The 24,173-nt window shown below is 44.3% G+C and overlaps 1 protein-coding gene across 1 annotated transcript; it reads left to right on the top strand.

The window, feature by feature from the left end:
- The first annotated feature begins 1,146 nt into the window (after positions 1-1,146).
- ehd4 (EH-domain containing 4) lies at positions 1,147-23,633 on the top strand. The gene is made up of 8 exons (XM_084568696.1): positions 1,147-1,546; positions 5,761-5,937; positions 8,508-8,605; positions 14,966-15,132; positions 15,228-15,361; positions 15,543-15,654; positions 17,995-18,159; positions 20,195-23,633. The coding sequence occupies exons 1-8, from the start codon at positions 1,317-1,319 to the stop codon at positions 20,750-20,752; spliced, it is 1,641 nt and encodes a 546-aa protein (XP_084424822.1). The 5' UTR covers positions 1,147-1,316; the 3' UTR covers positions 20,753-23,633.
- Positions 23,634-24,173: the final 540 nt, after the last annotated feature.

Below are 24,173 nucleotides of genomic sequence, written 5' to 3'. Positions count from 1 at the left end.
CCGAGCTTCTGTTCAGGGTGTGATTAGTTAAAGCTATCATTTGTTTGCTTAACATTAGTATTTACATACTTGAACATTTAAAGATGGGTGGGTTGACTCCCGCCTGCAGGGGGCGCTACAGGACAGAGAGGGTTAAGATTATTTGGTTAAAATGTTTATTTAAGAAATGACTTATATGTTATTTTATTTTATAACGTGATGAAATGTGAAATGTGCAGTTCAGTTGACTGGTGAAGACTACGAGGTGCAGCTAAGAGCTCCTAAATAATCCTAAAACTGTTTTATGTGATTATATTTTATTTTCTATTCTTACGTGGTATGTGATGGGGTCAGTTGAACTTGTCTTGTCATATCTTATCTCATTTCAATCACAATCTTGTGTTGTCTTGCCTTATCCTGTCTCATCTTATCTCATCTCACTGATTTATGATCCTTAAACTGTGAACCGCTGCAAACATCCAACACGGTGGAACAAAGAGAAGATTATTGTCTCTAAACAATTATTACATGATATTACTACAATGCTTTGTGGTAAAACATAAGCTGATTGTTGATGTATCAATGAATCAGTCAAACTTTATTTAGATGCAGTGAAAACATACATCAGAGATAAACTGTACATTTACAACCGTGGAGCTGAACATGAACTCTAGGATCTTTATATATAATGAACTCACAGGAGTCTTGAGGTTGGATTCTTTTATAGTGAAATGTTTTCTTTTATAACTGATCTCTTTTAGTCTTTACGTGCTGCTGATCACCAGACAAACTGTCTCCCCAGCACTGTGGGGGTCTGTAGGGGCCCCAGGACATGAGTCACATGATGATCAGCCAGGGGCCGCTTTCTGGTTTAACAACATTCCCTGAATAAAGTATTTTTACACACTCTACTGTACAGGATGTCTATACATTCTGTATTACCACATGTCTTCATATGCTTGTTCTAGTTTACTGTGTATATTAATATCTATTTGTACATAATAGTTCTTTTCTTTTCTTTTTGTCCTCACAAATATATCAACATGAGTGCGTGCGTGTGTGTGTGTGTGTGTGTGTGTGGGTTAGGCCTGGGGGGAGGTGTGGGGGGGGGGGGTTGTGCAGGGCGGTGCCCGCAGGTAGAGCTCCAGCAGCGGTCACAGGGAGGCAGCCAGCCAGCCACAGAGGAGGCAGTGTGCTCAGAGCCGCGGAGACTCCCAGGTGCCAGACTCATCTCCCCCTCCGCTCAGCTGCAGGAAGCTCGGGGAGAAAAGACACGAGATCCGCCCCTGGTCTGGAAACACCGAAACGGGGAAGTTGGAGCGAGTGTCGCTGGAAGCATGTTCAGCTGGGTCAAACAGGAGCAAGGTGGCCGCAACAAGGAAGGAGAGATGTACCAGACGGTGACCGAGGGACTGCAGACGCTCTACACCAAGAAGCTGCTGCCGCTGGAGGAGACCTACCTCTTCCATGACTTCCACTCCCCGGCCCTGGAGGCCGCAGACTTCCAGAGCAAACCCATGGTGCTGCTGGTCGGACAGTACTCCACCGGGAAAACCACCTTCATCAGGTACCAACCGGCACCGGGACCCGGTGTCACCGCCCGAACCGGCTCTTACACGCACCTTTATGAAGCTCAGTGTTCAGGGATCATGAGAGAAACTGTTCATGTGTTACAGCAGCTTTAAACCAGCCTAACCAGACCTCATAGGAAAATATTTAAATTGAATGTCCTGCTACGTGGAGCTGTGAATAGAGAAGTACAGCAGAATAACAGGATGTGTCAAACTACTGTGTGGTGTCTTGTGGTAAATTCGGTTGATGTAAAATTTACCAAAGTCAGTTTGTATTTTAGGAAAAACACAGATTCATTGAAGTTGTTGCTCCCTGCATCTGACAGGAAAAGCTTTTATTCATCTGGCAGTGGAAAAACTTACAGCGTTGGTTTAAAAACAGTAGCACATAGGAAATAGGAAGTTATAAAACATTAAATAAGTACAAAAAAATAATACAGTGTGTGTTAGGCTTTACCAAATGCTACATAATCTTAAATAGTGTATTTTTTCAATGGACTTTGGCATGAGTTGGTTTGACTTCATCTTTATGAGCTGAAAGAAACTTTCAGATTTATGTAAAAGCAGTTTTTTCTTTGACTTATTGGAAGGATTTGAACCTGCACCTCTTTAGTCAGAGCTGCTGAGGCTCCTGGGTAATGTAGTGCTGCATTCACTGACACTTCATCAGCCCCTTTATTCACAGGTTCTGGTGTTTTCTACTTTTTTCTTGATGCTGCAGCTGAACCTTCCAGTTCTACTCATTAGTTTTATATTTTAAAAGTCTCAAAATATCAAAAAATGTCCGACCAGGAAATATTCAGACACGCGGGAGTTTCAGTCCGATCCGTGAATTTAGCTTTTACTGCAGGAGTATAATGTTTGAAGTGCTCAGCTGCAAAAAGTTTTCAATGCAAATACTCTAATGCTAAAATGAAATAAAAATGCATAAAGGAATAAAAGATTAAAAGGAGAAAATTAAACTTTAAATAATACAATTAAAGTTGTCATGTTGTTAAACGTTGCTCTGAGTCACAAAAATAAAAGAGAAGGAGTTAAAAGAGACTTCAACGTGTCGAGACAAGTTTCAGAAATGAAATGAATGAACTTTTATTTATCTCTGTTTGATTTGAGCAGATTTGAGCTCAGCAGAGCGAGTGTCTCTCCAAACAAAGGCCTCGCTGCCTTCAGGACAAACTCAGGGAACAAATCTGTCTTCGTTTGTCAAATGATCTGTTTCCAGCGTCGTATTATCGTCTCGTCGTTGCTGCGTCGCCTCTAATAATATAATTAGGACTCTATTCCTGGTTATCGCTCTCAGACCGGTGACATCACTTCCTGCTTTTCGAGCCCTTTTATCAGAATAAAGGTCTGATCTGGTCAAGGCTTGGTCAACGGTTCCTTGAGCCGCCTTTGCCAGACTCCATAGGAGATTCTGTTGATTTAAACTCTATTGTTTCGCAACGAGGACACACATGACTTGGAGCAAATTCTAACATGTCAGACACATGAAAACAACCTCAGGGTAAATTCTGGTGACAGCAGGTCTGCAGTTTTATAAAACACAAGGGTTTTGATGCGTTTCAGGTCTTTTCTAACAGAAGATCCCAGTTAAATCAGCAGAGAGCGTGTTTAAACCGTGCATAGAGTTTTGTTTAAGTCTGGATGTTAGTGCATTTATCAGTGTTTACACAGCTCTGTTGGTTTTACAGTGCGTAATGGGAACTCCTCCCAGCAGCCCAGTGCTATGGCAGCATAACTAATGGAAACTGAAGCCTAACTTCAACCTCCTGAACCCAAACTAGGAGCTGGTTCCTCAGGAGAAGGTCCTGGTAGCTGAAGGCTCTACCTCACATTCTACTTTAGAAACTCCAGGAACCACAAGGAAGCCTCAAGAAGCCAAGGTCCCCCTGAGGCTCCACATGAACTTTTTCTTCTCTTGGAGCACTGTGGCCCTCTACTGAACATTTTAGGAGCCCAAGCAGAAACCTGAGGTGCTCTGTGAAGACTGACGTATGAAGTAATAGTCAGGAAAATCTATTTGTTTGAAATAGAACTTCTCATCGGTCTCAGGTGTGAGTATTCGGCTGCAGTCTGGAGCCCTGTTCTGAGTTAGACTGGAAGCTGTTCTGGAGTCTCTCCGTTGGGAACTTGTTTGGGGGCGGGGCTTAATGTGGTGATGGACAGAACGTTAACAGTAGTCATCTGAATTCATTTAAACGTCTCTGATTGGTTGGAGGCCTATCATATCCAGGTGTTGCAGAGTTAATTCTGTCTCCGTCTCAGTTGAAATAATAAAATCCAGACTCTGATTCTGATAAAAACTGATTCTGGCTGCGACATGCTAGCTCTGAGCTCTCTGAGATATAACACAGCTCTGACTTTAAGGCTAATCTGCATTTATCTGGGAGCAGCTCCTATAAATAACTCCTCTTGTGGCAACAGAACATTAGCAGGTATTTTAATCCTGCAGAATGTGGATAAAACCTGCAGCACCGTTGGTTCCTAGACCTCCAGGAAGTGCCTGAATGTCACATGACTTCCTCTTGTGACATATTGTTAACGTTGTGACGTCTCTGATGATCAAATGTTTGAAGAGTTTACACCACAGTCTGTACCCAGGCCTCATGTGAGAGTCTTAGTGTTTAAAGTTAATTAGCGTCGTAGTAAAGACTCTCCGCTGACAGAGCGCCGTTGAAGATGTCACAAGAGACATAAGAAAATAAAAAAGCCACAGAGCAGGTGTGTTCATATGAGATAAGGTTTTTATTGCGTTATCTGCTCCGTCACTGTGTCTTTGTTTGGACACGCTCAGTCGAGCCGCGACCTGTAGAGTCTCAGCCTGAGTCAGAGCTGCTTTACAGAGAGGTGCTCCGTCTGCTGTTTGACCTTTCATTGCAGAAATGTTTAAATATCCAACATTTGAATTAATGCATATCTCTGTACCAACATTTACCACAGTGCAGCCGTAAAATAAGTGGTTTACTGTCAACAGCTCTGCTACAGAAACGATTAAAAACACTGAACGACGAGAAGAAGAGGGGGTTAGCAGAAAGCAGCCAGAGGCGGTGGTTGGTTCAGAGGCCGCCCTGCCTGAGGAACTCGATGAATCATAGGAACACGCTGCCAGTAAAGTGCAGAGTCGGCAGATTTTCTTCTTCTTCTCTGACGGAGCTGAAGTGAAACCGGCGGCGTTAAAGGGGCTCAAAGAAACGACTCGAGGGCCACGAACGGGTCTCAGCGCGGCCTCCGTCGGGACAGTAGATGCTTTTCCTTGCCCAAACCAAACCCCATTCAAATATCTGCTGATTTAACCAGTTTGCATGTAGACAAACATAAAATATTGATGTATATTCTTTCACAAAGCAAATATGCATCCATGGCAATTTAATGCACATATGAAAACTGCACATAAAACATATAATTACATTTTGGGCTGACTGGAACCAGTAGACTCTGAGGTTGTTCGTCACATTTTGTGCTTTTGGGTTCGAGTTCGCCGAAGCGTCACCTGTGCAGGTAGACGGCAGTGGTAGGTAGAGATCCATTAGAGACAGCAGCTGCTACAATATTCTACTGACCACATGATGGCGCTGCTGATTTACAGACGCACAAACTGAGATCAGATCTCAAGTGCTGGCTGGGGACGCATGTGGAGACACATTTATATTAAGACCAGGTGGATGGACAGGTGAGACCAGGTGTTGATGAACGTCTGAACGAGGCCTCGGTTATGTCTCTGTGAACTTTGACCTCGTCTCTGCTGAAGGTTAAAATCCTGGTGGATCAGCAGCTCAGTGAAAGCACGACGTCTGAACTCTGGACATATAAACCGACTCGGCAGCTTCAGACCGGCTCAGTAATAATAACACTGACCTGCTGGTAGTTTTCCGTCCTCGGCTGTCGTCTCCTCTTTGATGTCCAACGCTGTCCGGAAAAGCAGGAAGCCAGAGGACAGAGACCCACAGCGGCCATCTTCCCTCTCTTCCTTCCTTTCTCACTTTTCTTTGTTTTTTTTATTTTTATTTTTTAACTCTTCTGTGCCACAGTTTGGAAGAGAATAGAAGAAAAGAGGCTGTTTGGGTTTGATTTGAGCACAGATCAATAAACTACCAGGTTTAACAGGGTGATCGTCACATTTAATCACTAAATGTTGTGTATTAATAGAAAGTAAACAGTTGATCTTTTAATTCATTAACAAACTGATTGTCCTCCTCTGTCCTTGTCGCAGGTATCTGTTGGAGCATGACTTCCCCGGCATGCGGATCGGCCCCGAGCCGACCACCGACGGCTTCATCGCGGTGATGTACGGCGAGAACGAGGGCATCGTCCCCGGCAACGCTCTGGTGGTCGACCCCAAGAAGCCCTTCAGGAAACTCAACGCCTTCGGAAACTCCTTCCTCAACAGGTAGGAGTCAAAGACATCGATGAGGATTTAATCCTCATGAAATTAGAAGAGCTCCATGGCTGTAGGCTCAGGTGAGGTTTCACTCTGGTCTTGCGTTTGTGGTAGTTTGGACTTTACAACTTTGATTCTGAAGTACTGACTCTGGAAGACGGGTGGAATAGGAACAGCAGCAAACTTGAAGATGTCCAGAAAAATGCATTCTGGGATATCTGGCTGTACTGAGTCGATAAAACAGGCAAGAACACATCCATGTATTTGGACTGAACTTGCACAAGAACAGACAAGAACACAGACCCCTGGGTCTGGAGTCTCTCCAGTGGGAACTGATTCTGCTCCAGCAAAGATCTGTCGGACCAATCAGATCGTTCGGGGGCGGGGCTTGATGTGGTGATGGACAGAAGAGTTGAGGCTGTTACATACTCCACGAGAAGTGAGAAATTTGTTCTCGCAGACCTCGTTCAGGAGTTCTTGCAGCTACACTTAAACCGGGCAGAACTTTTTTTCTCATGTGGTGTGAGGTTACTGTTCTGTGATTGGTCAGAAATTGGAAGTTGGGCGTGGTTAATGCAGAAAAGCAGAAATGGTAGTGGCAAGTGGAAATGCTCAGTGAGCTCCGAGATGCTAATACACGAACACGGTCATTAAAACGTCAACATCTGAAAGTAATAAGAAAGGTTCCTCTCATCATCCGTCTCCCACAATGCTTAGCACATGTTACGTATGCTGCAGTGGGCGGGGCCTATGAGGACTTCCCCAGAGTTCGGCACTTAAGCTTCTTGAGAAGTATAAATTACTTGGCCAAAACTAACTTTTTTCTTGTTCTCGCAGCCCTAGGAGCAAGAACAAACTTCTTGCTTCTCACAGAGTATGTAACAATCTTAACAGTCGTCACACACGTCATCTGGTTAGTTTAAATGTCTCTGATTGGTTGGAGGACTCTCCAGTTGCTGCAGAGGTATTTTGCCTCATAATGAAATCCAGATGAGGAGTTACCATGAGCCTACAGCTGAACTGTTACAGACATTTAATCACAATTATTCGTCTGTACGCTGATGACGTCTGTCTGTACTTGACAAACCAAACTCATATTAATCGTAGGTTCTAGTTCATATTTCCGCTGTCAGTCTCCTGGTGGTTTGATCAATCTTCTGATCTCCAGGATCAATAGTCATCACTGATCATTTCATTGTGCAGCTTCAGTTAAACCAGAGGAGACCTGCTGTTTCTGTGCAGAGGTGCAGACTGATGTGACATTTAAGACCTCAGAGCTCCACCCGGTCCCGACGGACCTCAGCTCTTTAAATCTGATCCTTAAAGAATAAATGTGCCGCGTTTCTTGTGACGACTGATTTTTTTAGAGCTGCAGAGATTCTGGTTTCTCTGCTTCACCGCGTTCACACGCCCAACATCCAGGGACCCTTCACCTAGAGTCCTCCACTGAAACCTGGAAACCTTCAAATGACCTGACGAGTACTTGAAATACATGAGATACGTACAGAGCTGCTTAAAAGTTTATGCCTCCTACAAAACGTTAAACATTTCTTCATAAAAATGACTCAAAACATCAGCGGATTATTTGTGGGTTCCAAACTCTTTAGAGATGGTTCTGGAACCTTTTCCAGTCTGATTTAATCCTAGAGGAGCTCCTCTCTGATATGTAATATTGGTTCATTTCTGTTCCATGTGATTGTTTGGGTTCTCTCTGTCTACTTTCAGGACTTGTGTGTAAATTCATTTTTACGCAGATAGGTAGAACATTCTTTTAAGTGGCATCAGTGACTAATCCATCCGTAACGTCTGCAGCTCTGATGCTTGTGTTCCTGTTCACTCCTGTTGTTGCTCTAAAACGTGACCTTTCTCTCTCTCTTGGATCCCAGAGAGAGATCCTGTCACCGCTTTCCTCAAAACATTTACAACGTGGGAAGTGACCTCCGCCCCCCCACCCTCTCCCTCCCACCACACTGACATGTAAACGCACACACTGTCAGCTGTCACATTCCACACACACCAGTTTAAATTTAGCTAAAACCACGTTTCCTCCGTCCAGAAAAGTTTCGAAGAGGAAGTGGACGGACAGTCGACCCTCGAACTGTTCGCCCGGGAGGATTCCTTAAAGCAGGAGTCCCGTCTCTCCCCGGTGCGCTGGAGGAACCCTCCACAATAAGTTATTGTTTCCAGGGGGAAGTGTGTGTGCGTCACCGTGTGTCAGCGCCGCGGTTTTGTTTTTTCCCGCTGCCAGCCTGCAGCCCAGACTCACCGAGGCGATTTATAGCCGCCGGCTAAATTTATCCTTCAGGTGAGAGGACGGTCTCACAAACAGTGACGACACGAGCCGGAAGGTTTAACGTCTGAATGGGAGGGGAAGTAAAAACAGAGAGTTGGTAAAAATAAAATGAGAGAGAAAACACAGAACAACGCCCGTCTGTTGATGAGCTGGTCTGGAGTCTCTCCGTTGGGAACTGAACCAGATCTGATTACAGTTTGTTGTAAAAGACGCTGTCTGTGTTTAGAATAAATGTTAAGAACACATAAAGTCTAACTCCCTCCTGTCTGTCTCTCTGTGTGTTCAGGTTTATTTGCTCTCAGATGCCCAATCAGGTTCTACAGAGCATCAGCATCATCGACACCCCAGGTATCCTCTCTGGAGAGAAACAGCGAATCAGCAGAGGTAGGAAACCTGTGTTTATAGTGTGTGTGTGTGTGTGTGTGTGTGTGTGTGTGTGTGTGTGTGTGTGTGTGTGTGTGTGTGTGTTCTTGTGCTGTTGTGTAATCGTCCTTGAGATTCTTTCACTTCCTCATATTGTGTGAAGTCAGAGATCAGGTGACCTCCTCTTCAGTCTCAGTTTCAGAGATTAATGGAAAGTTTTTCATGTTTCAAAACTGATTCAAGAATCAAATAACCGTGACAATAAGCAGCAGTGGGACACGTTTGAATAAAAAACTGTCCAGGTCTGCAGGTGAACTTTTCTTTTAGATTCAGTTTCTGCTCCTCAGAGGATGAACAGCAGTTGATCAGACCTGTAACGACCAGATAAATAAAAACCTAAACTCTCATCAGTCGTTTAGATCTGAAGACTTGTTGAAAACATCTTCTAGAAACTACAGTTGTCTTTGTTTCTTAGATAAACCTTCACCTGGACGTCTGAGAACCTTCCCAGACACAAGCAGCAGTAACAGCTGACCCAGTGACACTAAAATGCTTCTTGTGAAATTCTTCTTCTTCTTCTTCTTCTTCTTCTGTCTCACTTCCCGCTTTGTCTCTCAGTCTGTTTCCTCTCATGAATCAGTGCAGCTGGTGTGAAACCACAAAAGTCAGAGCTCTTAAAGCTGCACATCTGAGACCAGAGGCCGAAACGAGTCTCCGTCCCGTTTGAACTGTTTTAAACGAGGTCTTGGGTTCAAACTTTCACCTGCAAGGAGTCAGTGGTCAGATCAGATTCATTCATAACTTCCTCCTTCAACATAAATATTCAGCATTATTCTGTGGTTTGATCTCCAGACAAGTTAAATTAGCTGATTTCAGTTTCTGTCCTCTGAAATTATATTAAATTTATCTTAAACATAACGAAACCAAAGTCACACTCGAACTACAAAAGTGTTGGAGGTTCAGTTTAGTTGAGAAAGTTCTGGTTCGTCTGAATCGTTCTCTAGTCAGCTGCAAACTGAGCGTCTCATGTTGGACAAGAAAGACGAGAGAAGACGTCTGAGTAGATGCTGTAGACGGAGAATTTTCTGAGACGTGGACGAGGAAATGATTTCAGACCAATCACAGGTGGAGTTTCATTTCTGAGGATATGGAATAAATCTGACACAGAAACATATCTGATCTCACCTGTCCGTCTTTAAAGTCCCTGTGTCTCCACATGCGTCCCCAGCCAGCGCCAGTGCAGAACTTGCCTGAGAATCATCAGGTTTTTAGGTTTTCTTCACTGTCACAATAATCCAGTCATATTTATCTGTGCATACATTGGTTCTTCTATTAGAGGAGCTGCTTATAGCTGATTCAGCCAGCATTTTGAGTAAACTGAGTATCTAGATCTGGCTTTGGATGAATCATCTGTTTGAGAAAATGTTGCTTTTCAGTGCATTTCTTTCCCATATTTTATCTGTGGGTCGTGAGGTGCTGGGTGTGGAGTTACAGTCATATAACACAGACTATACTAATGCTGCATTCCTGACGCACAGATCTGTGTGATTCTGTGGGAAACAGTCCAGTTAGCGCTCATAAACCATCACTAAGGCGTTCCTCTGGGCTCTATCAGGGGTCCCCTTAAGTTTTCTATACGAGGCGCTTGCAGAGAGGCTTTGTTACTTTTCAGTTTGCACCGTGCGATGCTCTGAAATGACAGAAACACTTTGGGTCTGACTCTGACCTGAAGGTCGACCTCGTTGTTCCAAATTTGGCAAATAAAAGTCAGCAGAGGACGGAGGAGATATGTGAAGTTGATCACAGCTGCGGTTTTAAAATACAGATCTCTAGTGGAAGGAAATCAGTAACGATGCCTCCAGAATTTTTTCAACCACCAAATTCCATCATAAATTCCATATTTACTTTTTGCAGCTTTTGTTATTCTCGTGCACGTGTGGAGGATGCCTTTAGAGTCACAGCTGTGTAGACCAGCTCTTACTTTTAGTTTTCATATCTGAGTCCATAGAAAGCATGCCTCGTGTCCCCGTTGCCCTCGTATTGAGTCAGCCTGGACGAATGACAGCATCGACTGAGCTCCTCAGCCGGGCCGGGTGGAGTCAGGGACCGATGGAGGGTTAGGGCCACAGGAAGCAGAGGTGGGGCTTTCTCTGCATCTGGAAGCATTTAGAGCTGCTCAGCTGAGGTTAAATTCCTCCTGAAGACGCTCAACGGGGCCAACTGTGACTCAACATGAACGCACACGGAGACGGCATCGCCGACAGATTAGACTCCGCCTCCCAGAGATCATCGTCATCGTCATCATCATCGCTGCTGCTGCTGCTGCTCGTTTGGTCTGATTCAGTCACATTCAGCAGTTTGCATTCAAATATAACTGTCCAGAAACACTCTTTAACTGAATCATCCAGGTGAATCATCACCTCTCTGACGCTGTTTCAACATCAGCTCAACATAAGTTAGATCAGAATGACTTCACCAGTGTACCTAATGAACTGGATGAACTGGACAGGGAGTGTATTTTCTGTAACTTCTCACAGAATGACACCTACCAAACCCAGATCTGTCAGCTCAGTCATCAGTCCTGACTGCAGCGTCTTTCGTGTGGAAACATTAAACCAGAACTTGAAACTAGTGAAGCCTGAAGAAAGGATTGTTGGTGTTGCTCCCTGAGAGCGTGCTGCATGTGTCTGTTTCATGTTTGGCAGAGCTGGAGGCTGCAGGGTGGAGCTGCTGTTTGCCCTCAGACCGATCCGCCGCCCGTCCATCACCGGAGGGCGGAGTCAGACTCTTAAGTCACAGTTAACTACTTCTTCTTCTTCCAGGATTAATCCGCTGGCTTTTACTAGTGGGTGGAGTTTACTTGGTCGTCATGGAGACGGTTCAGATGTAAAACACAAACCTGCATTTAACACTATGACTTCTGTCTGATCCAGGCCAAAGATATTCAGTTTACAACAGATGATCTGAGACGTTTAAATGTTGTTGATCTCTAATGGATCTCTACCTACCGCTGGATCAGAACCATCAACAGCTGCTTGTTGACTTGGAGACATGATCCAGATTTTAGAACAAGCTATAAAGTCTCTCCCACGTTAATTTCTAATTTATTTTAGAGACAAAGCTCAGACTAGACCTGAACCCTGGAAGCCTCCATCCTCAGAGGAAATAAAGACACTGGTCATTACTGAGGAAGCCCCGGGAGCCAGGCGTGATATCTATGAATCCTTTTCCTTGAGTTTCAGCTCTTGAAGCTCTTGAGTTATTACAGTTCATCCATTTCATCTGAGCGTTGACCTCTGGGGTCGTGGTTGTGTTGTGTCATGGCGCTGCAGGGGAAGCAGCATTGTTTCACCGAAGGCATTTCCCTTTCTGAAGGAAATGGAACATGTGAAGTAATCAGTCGTCCTGTAATAGAACCGGAGGAGAACAATCACAGCTCATATCAGAGGAACTTCCTCTGGTTCTGTTATGACAGGAATGTCTTGTGTCCTTCAGGTGTGTTTTCAGGTGTGGTAATGAGTCTCGTAGGTGCAGGTCATTTCCCGGCTGATGTCAGTATTTACCGCTCAACGTCGCGTCTCTTGGGACAAACCTGAACCAAACACCTGAGGCTGCTGCTGCTGCTGTAACCTGAACCGCTAAGACGGGGGCGTGGGCCGTCCTGCTCCAGGTGCTAACGTCGTCAATTATTCACGACAGATGATTCAGGGCCGTGTCAGATTCTCACAGAGCTGGGGACACTGGGGGACACGTCCTTGTCTTTGCTGTTGGTGCCTCAGGACTGCAGCAGCCTCAGGAGGATGCTGGCAGTCATCCTTTTCTTCATGACAACCGTTCTTCATCTGTTGTGTCCACAAACACTCAGATACGCGTCGTCCTGCAGGGATGTTGTGAGTGTGGACAGAGCTCTGATGCTGCGCCTCGTTTCTGCTGGATCACGTTTCACTGGTCTGCAGATTGTCAGAGCGAGATCCAGTCTCTAAAGTAGACGTGTGGTCAGATGGAAGGAACAGCTGATTCTGACTGATGTTCATCAGTTATTACTGGTCTAAATAAAAAAAAAAACAAATCTGAAGCCATTTTAAAAGCGTGCAGCCTCACCAGTCACTGACGTCTGCATGGTGAAGTGTTTGCTGAAGGTGTTTCTGTGTGTTTAGGTAAATGGCCCTGATGCTGCTGATGTATGTGTGTTTGTGTGGGCAGTGTAAACTGTAAAGGTGACCTTTAAGAGCTGCTGAGAGGTTAGAGGTGAACACAAGAATCTGAAGGGTTCATATTAACGTCTGAACGTAAGGGGCCAGTCTGAAATACAGGTATGAACACTGGGTTAACTCAGTAGTGGACCATGTCGTCAACAAGCAGCTGTTGATGGTTCTGATCCAGCGGTAGGTAGAGATCCATTAGAGACAGCAGCTGCTACAATATTCTACTGACCACATGATGGCTATGCTTCCTCCCTTCCTTCTTTTCCTACTTCCTTCATTCATTATTTCCTTCCTTCCTTAAGTAAACCCTGAATTGTTTGAGTAGAAGAAGCCGTGAGCATCAAATCTACTGGAAATACAACAGAAGAAGAAGAATGTGGAAAAAGGAGAGGAAGAAGGAGATGCATTAGAAAAGGGAACAAGAAGGAAGACAAGGAAGAAGTAGTATGTCCTCCTCCATGTCCTCCTCCTCCTCCTCCTCCATGTCCTCCTCCTCCATGTCCTCCTCCATGTCCTCCTCCAGTCCTGAATGTGTAGAGTCATAGAAGACGACCAAGATGTCTCCACGTCTCCATCGTCTCTGTCCACATGGATTCCATCTTGGTTCATCTTGTTTTTCTACCTCCATGTTTCTGTCCCTCAACCTGATGATGATGATTATTAGAGGTTACCATGGTTACCAGCACACATTATTAGTTTACAGGAAGACCACTTTAGACGTATAGTAAACTGTGACACAGATAGAAATCTAAGCAGGAGCTGAACTGGTTTCCTTCTTTGCAGGAATTCTTCTCCTCGTCTTTAAAAGCGTTTTGTGTCCGCTGAGAGTTTCCAGGTCTGAGCTCAGTGCCGCCCTGTTTGAGATGAACCACACCCAGACTGCCACAGATCACTTTACACACACACACACACACACACACACACACACACAATCTATCTTTGTGAGGACCTTCCATTGACATAATGCATTACCTAACACTAACCTGTTTACATCCTCTACCCTAAAACCAAGTCTGAACAGGTTTTAACCCTCAGATGTCCTCATAATGCTACAACTTAATAAAAACAAAAACACACATACAGGACAGTTTAGAGTCCGTGCAGAGCAGCTGATTCACCCTCGGTGCTCATGTGTTCATGTTTGTGTTCCTGAAGCTGGAACTCATTTATAAAATCTGCAGAAAATAATTCACAGCGGTTGTTGGAAAGGTTCCCGTCCTCCACCAGCCTGGATCAGAGTCTGGTAACGTCTGGGTTTCATTATGATCCAGAGAAAACAAAAACAACCTCTGCACCATCTGGATCGTCCTCCAACCAATCAGAGACATTCAAACTGATCACATGATGTGTATGACTACTGTTACTCTTCTGTCCATCACCACATTAAGCCCCGCCCTCAAACAATCTGATTGGCCCAGCAGAGCTTTACTGTACCGAACAGAGAGACTCCTCAACAACTTTCCTAGCTAAATATTTTAGGCTAATTCTTAATAATAATTCTTCCTTCAGTGCTTTAGTTTTAGTTTTTTATCAGCTTTGTATTCAGATTGATTCTCTGTGTGTTAGCTAGTGAAGGCTAACAGTTAGCTGGAGGGCGTGGTATTAAAATGTGTGAAACTCCAGGTCTGCAGTTCCTCTAATGTCCACTAGAGGCTCCACCAGTGAGTCAGTCTCCATAGACCTCCGTGTTAAAATGTCAGACTTTACTCAACTTTGATATGTTAGCGCGTCATGTAGCAACAAGTGTCGCGCATGTGTCATCTATCATCGACTTCCATTGAAAGTAACTTGTAGCCTGTAGCTCTTTCACCGCTACCGTGAGGTAAGAATACAAATCTGGATGTTGAAGGTGATTAGCCTAGCTTAGCCTAGCTTAGCATAAATATTTGGGGTCAATCCCCATAAACCTCCATGTTAAATCAACATGTTTCCAGCCTGGTACTAAACCAGTCTTTGGTGTCTAGAGCTAATTTCTCCGTTTATAATGAATTTTTACGTAGCTGGAGTCAGGCACTACCAAGATGGCGGCGACCGTAGACGCCACACTGAGCTTCAGAAGCTCTCCTCAAGATGGAGGAGGGTTCGTCCATATTTAGATAAAGTAGCCAGAGCAGACAAACTAAACTAAAGTTTCTCTAATAACCCTCAAACCTTTCTTCTGTCCTCCTGTCTCCAGGTTACGACTTTGCGGAGGTCCTGCGTTGGTTCGGGGAGCGCGTGGACCGGATCATTCTTCTGTTTGACGCCCACAAGCTGGACATCTCTGATGAGTTCTCTGAGGCCATCAAAGCCTTCAAAGGACAAGACGACAAGATCAGGGTCGTCCTCAACAAGGCCGACCAGGTAGGACGCACCACCGTCCAGGTTTAACTCTGCTGCTCACCTGTGACTGGCTTACCTCCCACTAAACCACGCCCCCTCCTCACCTGTGCCCCCAGGTGGACACCCAGCAGCTGATGCGAGTCTACGGCGCCCTCATGTGGTCACTGGGGAAAGTGATCAACACTCCAGAGGTGGTGAGAGTTTATCTGGGCTCCTTCTGGGCCAAACCCCTCCAGAACACAGAGAACAGGTCAGAGCAATTAATTCATTCACTCATTTACTCATTTGCTTGTTCATTCATTCATTAATTCATTTAACCCCTGTAGAACATAGAGAACCAGTCAGAGTGGTTCATTCATTCATCCATTCAAACCCCAGTAGAACACAAAGAATGGGTCAAAACAGTTCATTCATTCACTTGTCGTCCTCAGGCGTCTGTTCGAGGCTGAGTCCCAGGACCTTTTCCGGGACATCCAGAGTCTTCCGAGGAACGCCGCCCTGCGTAAACTCAACGACCTGATCAAGAGGGCGCGGCTCGCCAAGGTGAGACAGGAAGTCACATGTTGTGGTTGGAGTTAACGCTCAGACGTTCAGGATCATCTGGGAAAAGTCTGGAAACCTGATCTGTCTGCGGGGAATCCAGAGAATATTGGAGAGTTGAACGGTGGATCCTCCAGAGAAAACACCGGCTGTTGTTTCAGGGTTTTATTTGAAGAATCGAAACACAAAAACGTTTTCTCTTCTTCTTGAGAAACAGGAAGTAGAACAGGGACTAAATTTAATGATGTGGAAACGAAGCCTGAATCAGACTTTAGTTCAGCTCATTGTTTCCATCACAATCAGAAATCTGTCGTCACATGAACCTGGAAATAAAATGAATGTCTGAGGATTCAGAAACATGGAATTCAGAAAAAGAAAAATGTATCTACAGATAATGAATATGAGTTTAATTAGACATGTGAGCAGAATACAAAAAGAAGCACATTAGGGTTTGAATATATTTACAGTTTAGTGACATCTGGTCTTCTTCTATGGTATATCCATTTCTTCTTCATTTTCATCTTCTTCTTCTGTGGTTTATCCATTCCTTCTTCGTCGTCTTACATAAACCAGCTGTTTTTGTCCTGGTCAGTGTTTCTGCTGCTCACTTCCTGATCAGAACGACTTCCTGCAGAAAATATTTCTCCCCTCATGTTTCTCCTTCTCTTCACCTCCTCTGCTCAGGCCTCGTTTCCTTCTCTTGTTTCTTTCTCTTTCTCCACTTTTTCTTCACTTCCTTTGATTTTTCTGTTTTTCTTTGTTCACTTCCTGCAGCTTCTTTAGGGGAAACACGCCTCAGCTCATAAATCTGTCAACTTTAGGTAAAGGTGTAAAGGTAGCTCACTGAAGATCTGGACAGGAAATGATTTTAGGTCCTGATAGTTGGAGGACTGATGTAATATTAGAGGTAACCTGTTGTTCCTTTGAGGGAGAATGTTTAGAGGATGTTGTTCTGCAGCCAGAGCTTTTCTCTTCTAGTTCATTTCTATTTTTATGAACACAACAACAAACCCAATGAGTCCAGTCGTGTCTGTTTCCTCTTTGTGTTTTTGGGTAAACCACGATCTGGATGACTGAGAACCTTCACAGACGTGGAGAAGCTCTGTTGTTTTGCAGCTTTGGCTGCGGTCCACTAAATACTGGAGTACGCTGAGTTCATGTAGTGATGAACTGATGCAGGGCAGAGTTTAGAAAGCTTTCTGGTTCATGATCTTCTCCTAGTTCTTTTACTTCTTTTACTTCTTCTTCTTCTTCTTCTTCTGGTTCTTCTAGTTCTTGTTCTTCTAGGTTTTGGTGTTCTTGTTCTTCCTGTCCTCGTTATTTTTCTAGTTCTCATCCTTCTTCTAGTTCTTCTTTTTCTAGTTCTTATTCTTCTTTTACTTCTTCCTCTCCTGGTTCTTATAGTTCTTGTCCTTCTTCTATTTCTTCTCCTCCCAGTTCTTCTTCTTCTTTGCGGTTTCTTTGCAGCTTTGTCTTTTCCTTCTTTTACTCTCGTTTTATCTCCTCCACCACCCACCACAGCTTCCACCAGGTGACCTCTGAGCAAACTCAGTTGTTGACCACAGACCTCTTAACAAACAAAGTCCTTCAGAATGACAGGACCCAGATCTATTCTCGTTCCTCCTCTCTTCATACGCTTTATTTTTAACTATTGATAAATGGCTCTGATGTTCTCTGGCAAGTTGCTCTCTCTTCCCCATTTGTTACTCCTCCCTTCCTTCCACCTCCCATCATGCCTTGGGCCTCCTCCACCTCCTCCTCACCCTCACCCTCATCTAATCATCAGTAGTGTAGTTTCCTCTCCTGTTTCAGTTTCTTTAATAACGTCCAGATTTTATTCATGTGTGTTGTCAACGATGCATGAAAGATGAGAAACTGGAGGGAGAAGATTGAGGAGACGCCACAAACCTCTGGATCCAGTGAGGACATTAGAACTAAGTAGTAGAGAGTTAGTATTTGTACCATCCTGTTATTCCACCTACTCTCTTTCTGGTCTTGCATCTTATTTATTGTGCTGCTTCGTCTTCCCTCCTGATCAGTAAATGTGCATCTTCAGTCATATGTTGTAGTAGAAAAGTAAAAATTAGTAGAAATAAAATAGTTTTATCAGGTTAACTGACAGAACGGCTGCCCTCTGTTAACCTGCAGCCGTCTTCCTGTCTCAGATCGTGATTGAGGAAACTCTTGTATAAACAGTGGTGTTGTTGAACGCAGCTCTGGGGCCTCTTTCCTTTACGAGGAACTCTCAGGTTTGTGCTGCGACGGTAAAAATGAGAGGAGATGGGCTGAGCTCTCTCCATCCAGGCGTCCGTCCTTCTTAAACGTTTGTCTGTGGTCCTGCAGGTCCACGCCTACATCATCAGCTACCTGAAGAAGGAGATGCCGTCTCTGTTCGGGCGGGAGAAGAAGAAGGACGAGCTGATCATGAGGCTCCCGGAGATCTACACCATCCTGCAGAGAGAGCATCACATCAGCCCTGGAGACTTCCCCAACGTCAACAAGATGCAGGTAAAACTACACGACGTCACGTTTAAAGACAGTGGTTTGTTAGAGGTGATGGAGGCTGGAAGGAGGAGACTGAACACGTTAAAAATAAGACGCTCCTTGTAGCTAGGAAACAAATACAGACTGATGTTTTAACCTCACTGCACCTCAGCTACCTTATACTTCCTGTTTACAACCCACAAAGCATCATGGGAGCTGCAGTTCCTACACTTCAGACAGGATTAGACTCCTTCTCTTTTTTGCTTTTTTTCTTCGTCTTCTTCTTGTTCTGCTTCTTCTTCTTTGTCTTTGTCTTTGTCTTCTTCATCATCTTTTCCTTCTTCTTCTTCCTCTTCTTCTACGTGAGCAGACTCACCTGTTGACTGGAATCTGTTGTCATATTTAGGCTTCACATTAAACTTTTAGCTCGTCCTCGTTCAGACGCATTGAGACGCTTGGAGTGCATCAGCGTCTCCCTGCTGATGCAGACGCAGCAGACAAAAGAAAATAGTTTGTATAGAAGCGTGAGTAAAGACAGATCATCAGCACAGAACAACATGTGACGAAGTGAAAACTGTTTCCTGACGTCAGGGTTTAAACGTCCGGGACAGAATGAACTGAGCTGCAGCTGGTCTGCAGGTCTGTAGAGAGATGCTACGCTGCAGGTGTCTGGTAGTGTGTGTGTTAGTGTGTGTATTAGTGTGTGGTAGTGTGTATTAGTGTGTGTTAGTGTGTGTGTGTTCCCTGGCTACTCTTGTATTTATTGCATGTTTGGTGAAGGAGGATGTTTGGGATGTTTGAGTTCCCTGGTGAGATGTCTTCATCTGATAAAAACACGTCCAGAGAAAAGAGCTTTAAAGAACACATCAGTCATTTTCTGGTCTACACAATTAAGAAATGGAAAACGAATCCATCATTGCATCAGTTCAAGCAAAAATACTTAAAACAAGTCAAACATTACAGATTTATAAGAACAGGAACATTATTCTGTTGTAAATGAAATAATCAGAAGTGAACTTTGAAAGAACATTTGAAGACATGGCCTCCAGCTCCAGATTAGTTGTTCTACAAAAGAAACTGAAAACTATTAAAAATGCTCCTCAAGGTTTTCTAGAGGACGTCTGTGCAGCAGCAAATATTAATTAAAGGTCTTAAAAGTCTTAAATCTGACTTTAACAAACCATGCACAAGCCTGAACACACTGAGACACACTGAGACATGTGCTGTGTTGTTGCTCAGAGGTCAGAGGTCGGTGCAGGCCGACGCTGCGTCCAGCTGCAGACAGCAGGAGGTTTGATTTCCAGCTCAGAGATCAGTTATAGTTTCAGACTTTAACCTCAATGAACAGCTATAAAAAACCTGCGGGACAGTTTTCATTTCATTCATTCACCTTTTTCAGATCTTCACATGTCTTTTGGTTTTTATTGCCATCTGTCACCAGAAAGTAGGAACTACAACAAGTCAACAAGTGTCTCATATTTGCTTCATGACTTTGAGCTCTCTGCTCCGCCCACATCTCAAATACATCCCTCAAAAACCTGTTGTCTTCTGCCCCCTGGTGGATTTACGCACGCTCTGCAGTTACTAGCTTTTGGCAGCCATTTCCAAAATGGCTGCTCTCATGGCCTGAATTTTTTTTGTAGTGAAATCTTTGCATCGCGATGGAGTCTGCATGTTCTCCCTGTGTCTGCGTGGGTTCTCTCCAGGTTCTCCAGCTTCCTCCCACCGTCCAAAGACATGCTGGTTAGGATCATTGGTGATTCTAAATTGGCCGTAGGTGTGAGTGTCTCTCTGTGTTAGCCCTGTGATAGACTGGAGACCTGTCCAGGGTGGACCCCCCCTCGAGACCAATGACAGCTGGGATAGGCTCCAGCCCCCCATGACCCTTCACAGGACAATAGGTTACAGAAGATGAAGGAATGAATGAATGAATGAATTAGCTGTAGACACTCCTCCTCCTCCTCTTCTTCTTCTTCTTCTTCTTCTTCTTCTTCTTCTTCTTCTTCTATAAAAGCTCTAAAGGTTCAGACTCTACCTCATGTCTCTTCTTCTCTTCCAGGAAATGCTGCAGCACTACGACTTCAGTAAGTTCCCGTCTCTGAAGATGAAGCTGATCGAGTCGGTGGATAAGATGTTGGCCTCAAAGATCGCCGTTCTCATGGCGATGATCCGGGAGGAGGAGTCCAAGGCACCGCCCGCCATGGTGTCAGGCGGCGCCTTCGAAGGGTCCCAGGACGGCCCCTTTGGCCAAGGCTACGGTGAGGGCATCAGCGCCGGGGCCGAAGCCGAGGACTGGATCGTGAGCCGCGACAAGCACCGCTACGACGAGATCTTCTACACGCTGATGCCCATCAACGGCAAGATCACCGGCGTCAACGCCAAGAAGGAGATGATGAACTCGCGGCTGCCCAACACCGTGCTGGGGAAGATCTGGAAGCTGGCCGACTGCGACCACGACGGCATGCTGGACGACGAGGAGTTCGCCCTGGCCCAGCACCTCATCAAGATCAAACTGGAGGGCTACGAGCTGCCCACCGAGCTGCCCGACCACCTCGTGCCCCCAGCGCACCGTAAAAACACCACCGCAGACGCCCTGTACAACCACAACGAGGACTAGAGCGCTGGCAGCGAGCCGCCGAACACACTGACTGAGCTGAGAGGATGTCCAGATGTAAAATAAGAAGCACCACAGGTCAACGTTTCTGCCGCCGCCGCCGTTCAGAGGACACGCTGAGAGCTGCAGAAGGTTAAAGGTCAAAGGTTAAAGTTCCTGAGGAGCTCTTCACTAACATCATCCATCCTAACCGCTTAGACTTCAGCTGATTTAAATGCACCAAAGAAGAAAAGTTCAGGCGTTGTTTAGCCACATTAGACAACACTTCTACAGTTTTAACTTCCTGCTTTTATTTCTCATCTCTTTGCTCTGATGTCGTCCACACAGTAAACCCAGTATGTTAATATTACTGCTGCCGTGTAAACACATGGATCCATTACCCCAGGACCGTTTGGGTTTTCTTGGCAGATTGATAATTGTCTTTGTTTTGTTTTGCCTCATTTAACTGAACCTTTCCAAGGATTTTAACACTTTTATTGTCGATTCTTTTCTCATTTTATCGTCTAGTCGAAAAACAATGTCTTCAAAATACTATTACAGGTCGACTAACGCTCAAAATCCAACAATGTTGAGTTTATTATAAGAGCAACTTTAGTCTGACGGTCTAAAATATTTTTCCTAAAAATAATAATCTGTGAATAATAATTAATTTTCTTTTGATCAGCTGATACCTGAAATACTTCTCGTCTATCATCACATGGTTTCTGCTCAAATAGTAAAATACTTTAACCTGTTCCTGCTGATACAAGCGTTAAATGTGAATTAGCTCAAGTCAAGCATAAATAATAATAATAATAACGATAAAGAACAAATTAAAGAAGAACGTTTAATCTCTAAAAGCCAGAGTTCCATTTAAACACTGGGGTGGTTTTATTTTGAAACAGGAAGCCGTTGCTCAGCGTATTCCCACACCGGGACGCAGGGCTGAGGTCAGAGGTCAGTTCATCTGTGGGGATGAAGCGTGTCGTGGCGTTTGGTTTCCTCAGATTGTAAACGGCTGCAGGCCTGAGGAGGCCGCGACCTCTGACCTCTGTGTGGAGACAAAACTCAACGTCACCGCTGTAAACTCTAAACTTTGTTTCCAAAGAACAAACTGTCAGGACTCGTTCAGACGTCACATCAACATCTGGTCTCACCTGTCCATCTCTAAGTCCCTGTGTCTCCACCTGGTCTTAATATAAATGTGTCTCCACATGCGTCCCCAGCCAGCACTTGAGATCTGATCTCAGTTTGTGTGTCTGTAAATCAGCAGCGCCATCATGTGGTCAGTAGAATATTGTAGCAGCTGCTGTCTCTAATGGATCTCTACCTACCTAGACTCTCACATGTTGAGTTCTAATTTATCTCAGATTAGAACTGAATCAGGACTCATTGTGTGTTCACACTACCAAAGGAAGGAGGTCACATGTGTCCCAGACCACCTCCACATGTGGACTGACACCAGATCAGTGTTCACACCTGGACCTGTTTAACCTGGACACTAGAGACCAGATCAGTGTTCACACCTGGACCTGTTTAACCTGGACTCTAGAGACCAGATCAGTGTTCACACCTGGACCTGTTTAACCTGGCCATTTGTGATCTGATTGACCAGGACGGATGTTAATGTTAGGTCTGAACGAGGCCTTAAAGATCTGAATGTTAAATTAATTCATTAACACCAAAATGAATCCTACCTTTCACTTCGGTGCCTTTTCATTTCAGTCTCTGATTGTTTTAGAGCTTTAAAGCTGCAGTGCCTGTTCAGTTCAGCGTCGTGTCTAAAGGCCTCTGTTCTTATGACGGGACGGCCTCCGTCCTTGAGGATTGGGCATCAGGGCCGCTTCACGCTAGTGCCTTTTAGAGAGACCACAATATTTTTTTTTAAAGGTGTTGGAGCAGAAGCTGTTTGTGTCGGTGCATTTCATTCTTCACCCTGTTCCCTTTAAAAAAATAATAAAATTCAGAGTTACGTTTTGGCAAATCTTTACCAAATTGTCCATAAGGATGTGGCCTTAAATCATCATTCAAAGTCTTAAAAGTGCAGCAGATGCAGCAGAATATATTTATGTCTTCTAAAAAGGGAAAAAAAATTAAGTTAATCAAACCTAAAGATGTCCTGACCCAGTGCTACCTTATGTGGAGTAGAGGAGGAGGTCGGGGTGGATGGAGGGCTTATAAGATGAGTCTCTGACCAGAGACCAGGCTTCAGGCTCTGTTTGTGTCAAAGAGTCTAAACAGTTAAAGCAGTTAATGAACAGAAAACAACAGAAAATGTAAGAAGCTAATGTTTTGTATTGTTATAAAGACGCACATTCTACGCAGACGATGCTCATCTTTAAATCAACCCTACGTCTTTACTCTTTTTACGTCGTCACTACTATAAATAATTTATCAAAAATCAAGATGTGAGAACAACGTTTAAGTTTTAAAAAATGTCTTGTATTTAACAAAACTTTTAAGCAAACCAAGTCCAGGTTTTGTTTTATTAAACATTTTATTATCATGTTTAGTTTGTTTTCTGGAGACTCATGAATATTGGATTATAATCTGTCTTTGCTTTAGTTCCGCTGGTGAAAGGCTGTCACAGTTTCCCTATTAAGGTCTTTAATTAAATTTCCAGTCGTGCACAGACTCCGTGAACATATTTGCCAAATATGTTAATTAACGTGATGTAATCCAGTCACAGCTGTTGTGTATAAATGTCGTTTCTGTAAAACACAGGATTTAAGGGAATCTTCTCTCAGTCCGACTTTTATTTTATCTGAATGTAAAAGTCTTTTTATTTTTTGATGCCTTTCGTTTTCCTGTTGTTCAGATGTGACAAGTCGTTACTGTTCCTGTGTCTGATGCAGCGCCGCTTCTGATAAACAAAGAACTAAATAAAGTTTATTCAGTACATGTACCTGTTGTTGTTGCTGTGGTTGAAATGAAATGACCAGCGCCAGGATAAACAGTGAATGGAATATATGACCACAGGCCCCGGCCTACAGACAGACCAGGGCCCCTGCCTACAGGGCCCCTACCTACAGTCAGAACAGTCCAGGGCCCCAGCCTACAGGGCCCCTACCTACAGTCAGACCAGTCCAGGGCCCCTGACCCAGGCTCATTTTAATGTTTGCTCAGAAGTGTAACTCAGCCTTCCAGCTTCTTTCTGTCTCTTCAGTGTTCCTTATGTAACGTCCTGTTTCCTCTCTGAGCTGCTTACGTTGGCAGAGACGATCATGGATGTGTGGCGCTAATTAGGATTCAGACGACAAACACAAACTCTTCACTTTCTGTTTTTACAGGGATGGTTTTCACTTTTTTTCCTACATGACAAATAATCAGAGATGAACTCTCTTTCATGGTTCTGACTCAGGACGGGGTCTCGGTCTAGAAACTGGACCTGAGCTCAGAGTTGATGTTTTAATGTGTCTTTGAAGACGGTTTGACTTTCAGCTCG

Source organism: Chelon labrosus (genome assembly GCF_963514085.1).
Source record: "Chelon labrosus genome assembly, chromosome: 20".
NCBI classification, from domain to species: Eukaryota; Metazoa; Chordata; class Actinopteri; order Mugiliformes; family Mugilidae; genus Chelon; species Chelon labrosus.
This window is presented reverse-complemented; position numbering and strand designations above follow the sequence as displayed.

Excerpts from the sequence above, each read along its gene's own strand:
- ehd4 (XM_084568696.1), top strand. The coding sequence starts at position 1,317 with ATGTTCAGCTGGGTCAAACAGGAGCAAGGTGGCCGCAACAAGGAAGGA. Across the intron at positions 15,133-15,227 it reads TCCTCAACAAGGCCGACCAG|GTGGACACCCAGCAGCTGAT; the intron begins GTAGGACGCACC and ends CTGTGCCCCCAG. Across the intron at positions 15,362-15,542 it reads CTCCAGAACACAGAGAACAG|GCGTCTGTTCGAGGCTGAGT; the intron begins GTCAGAGCAATT and ends TGTCGTCCTCAG.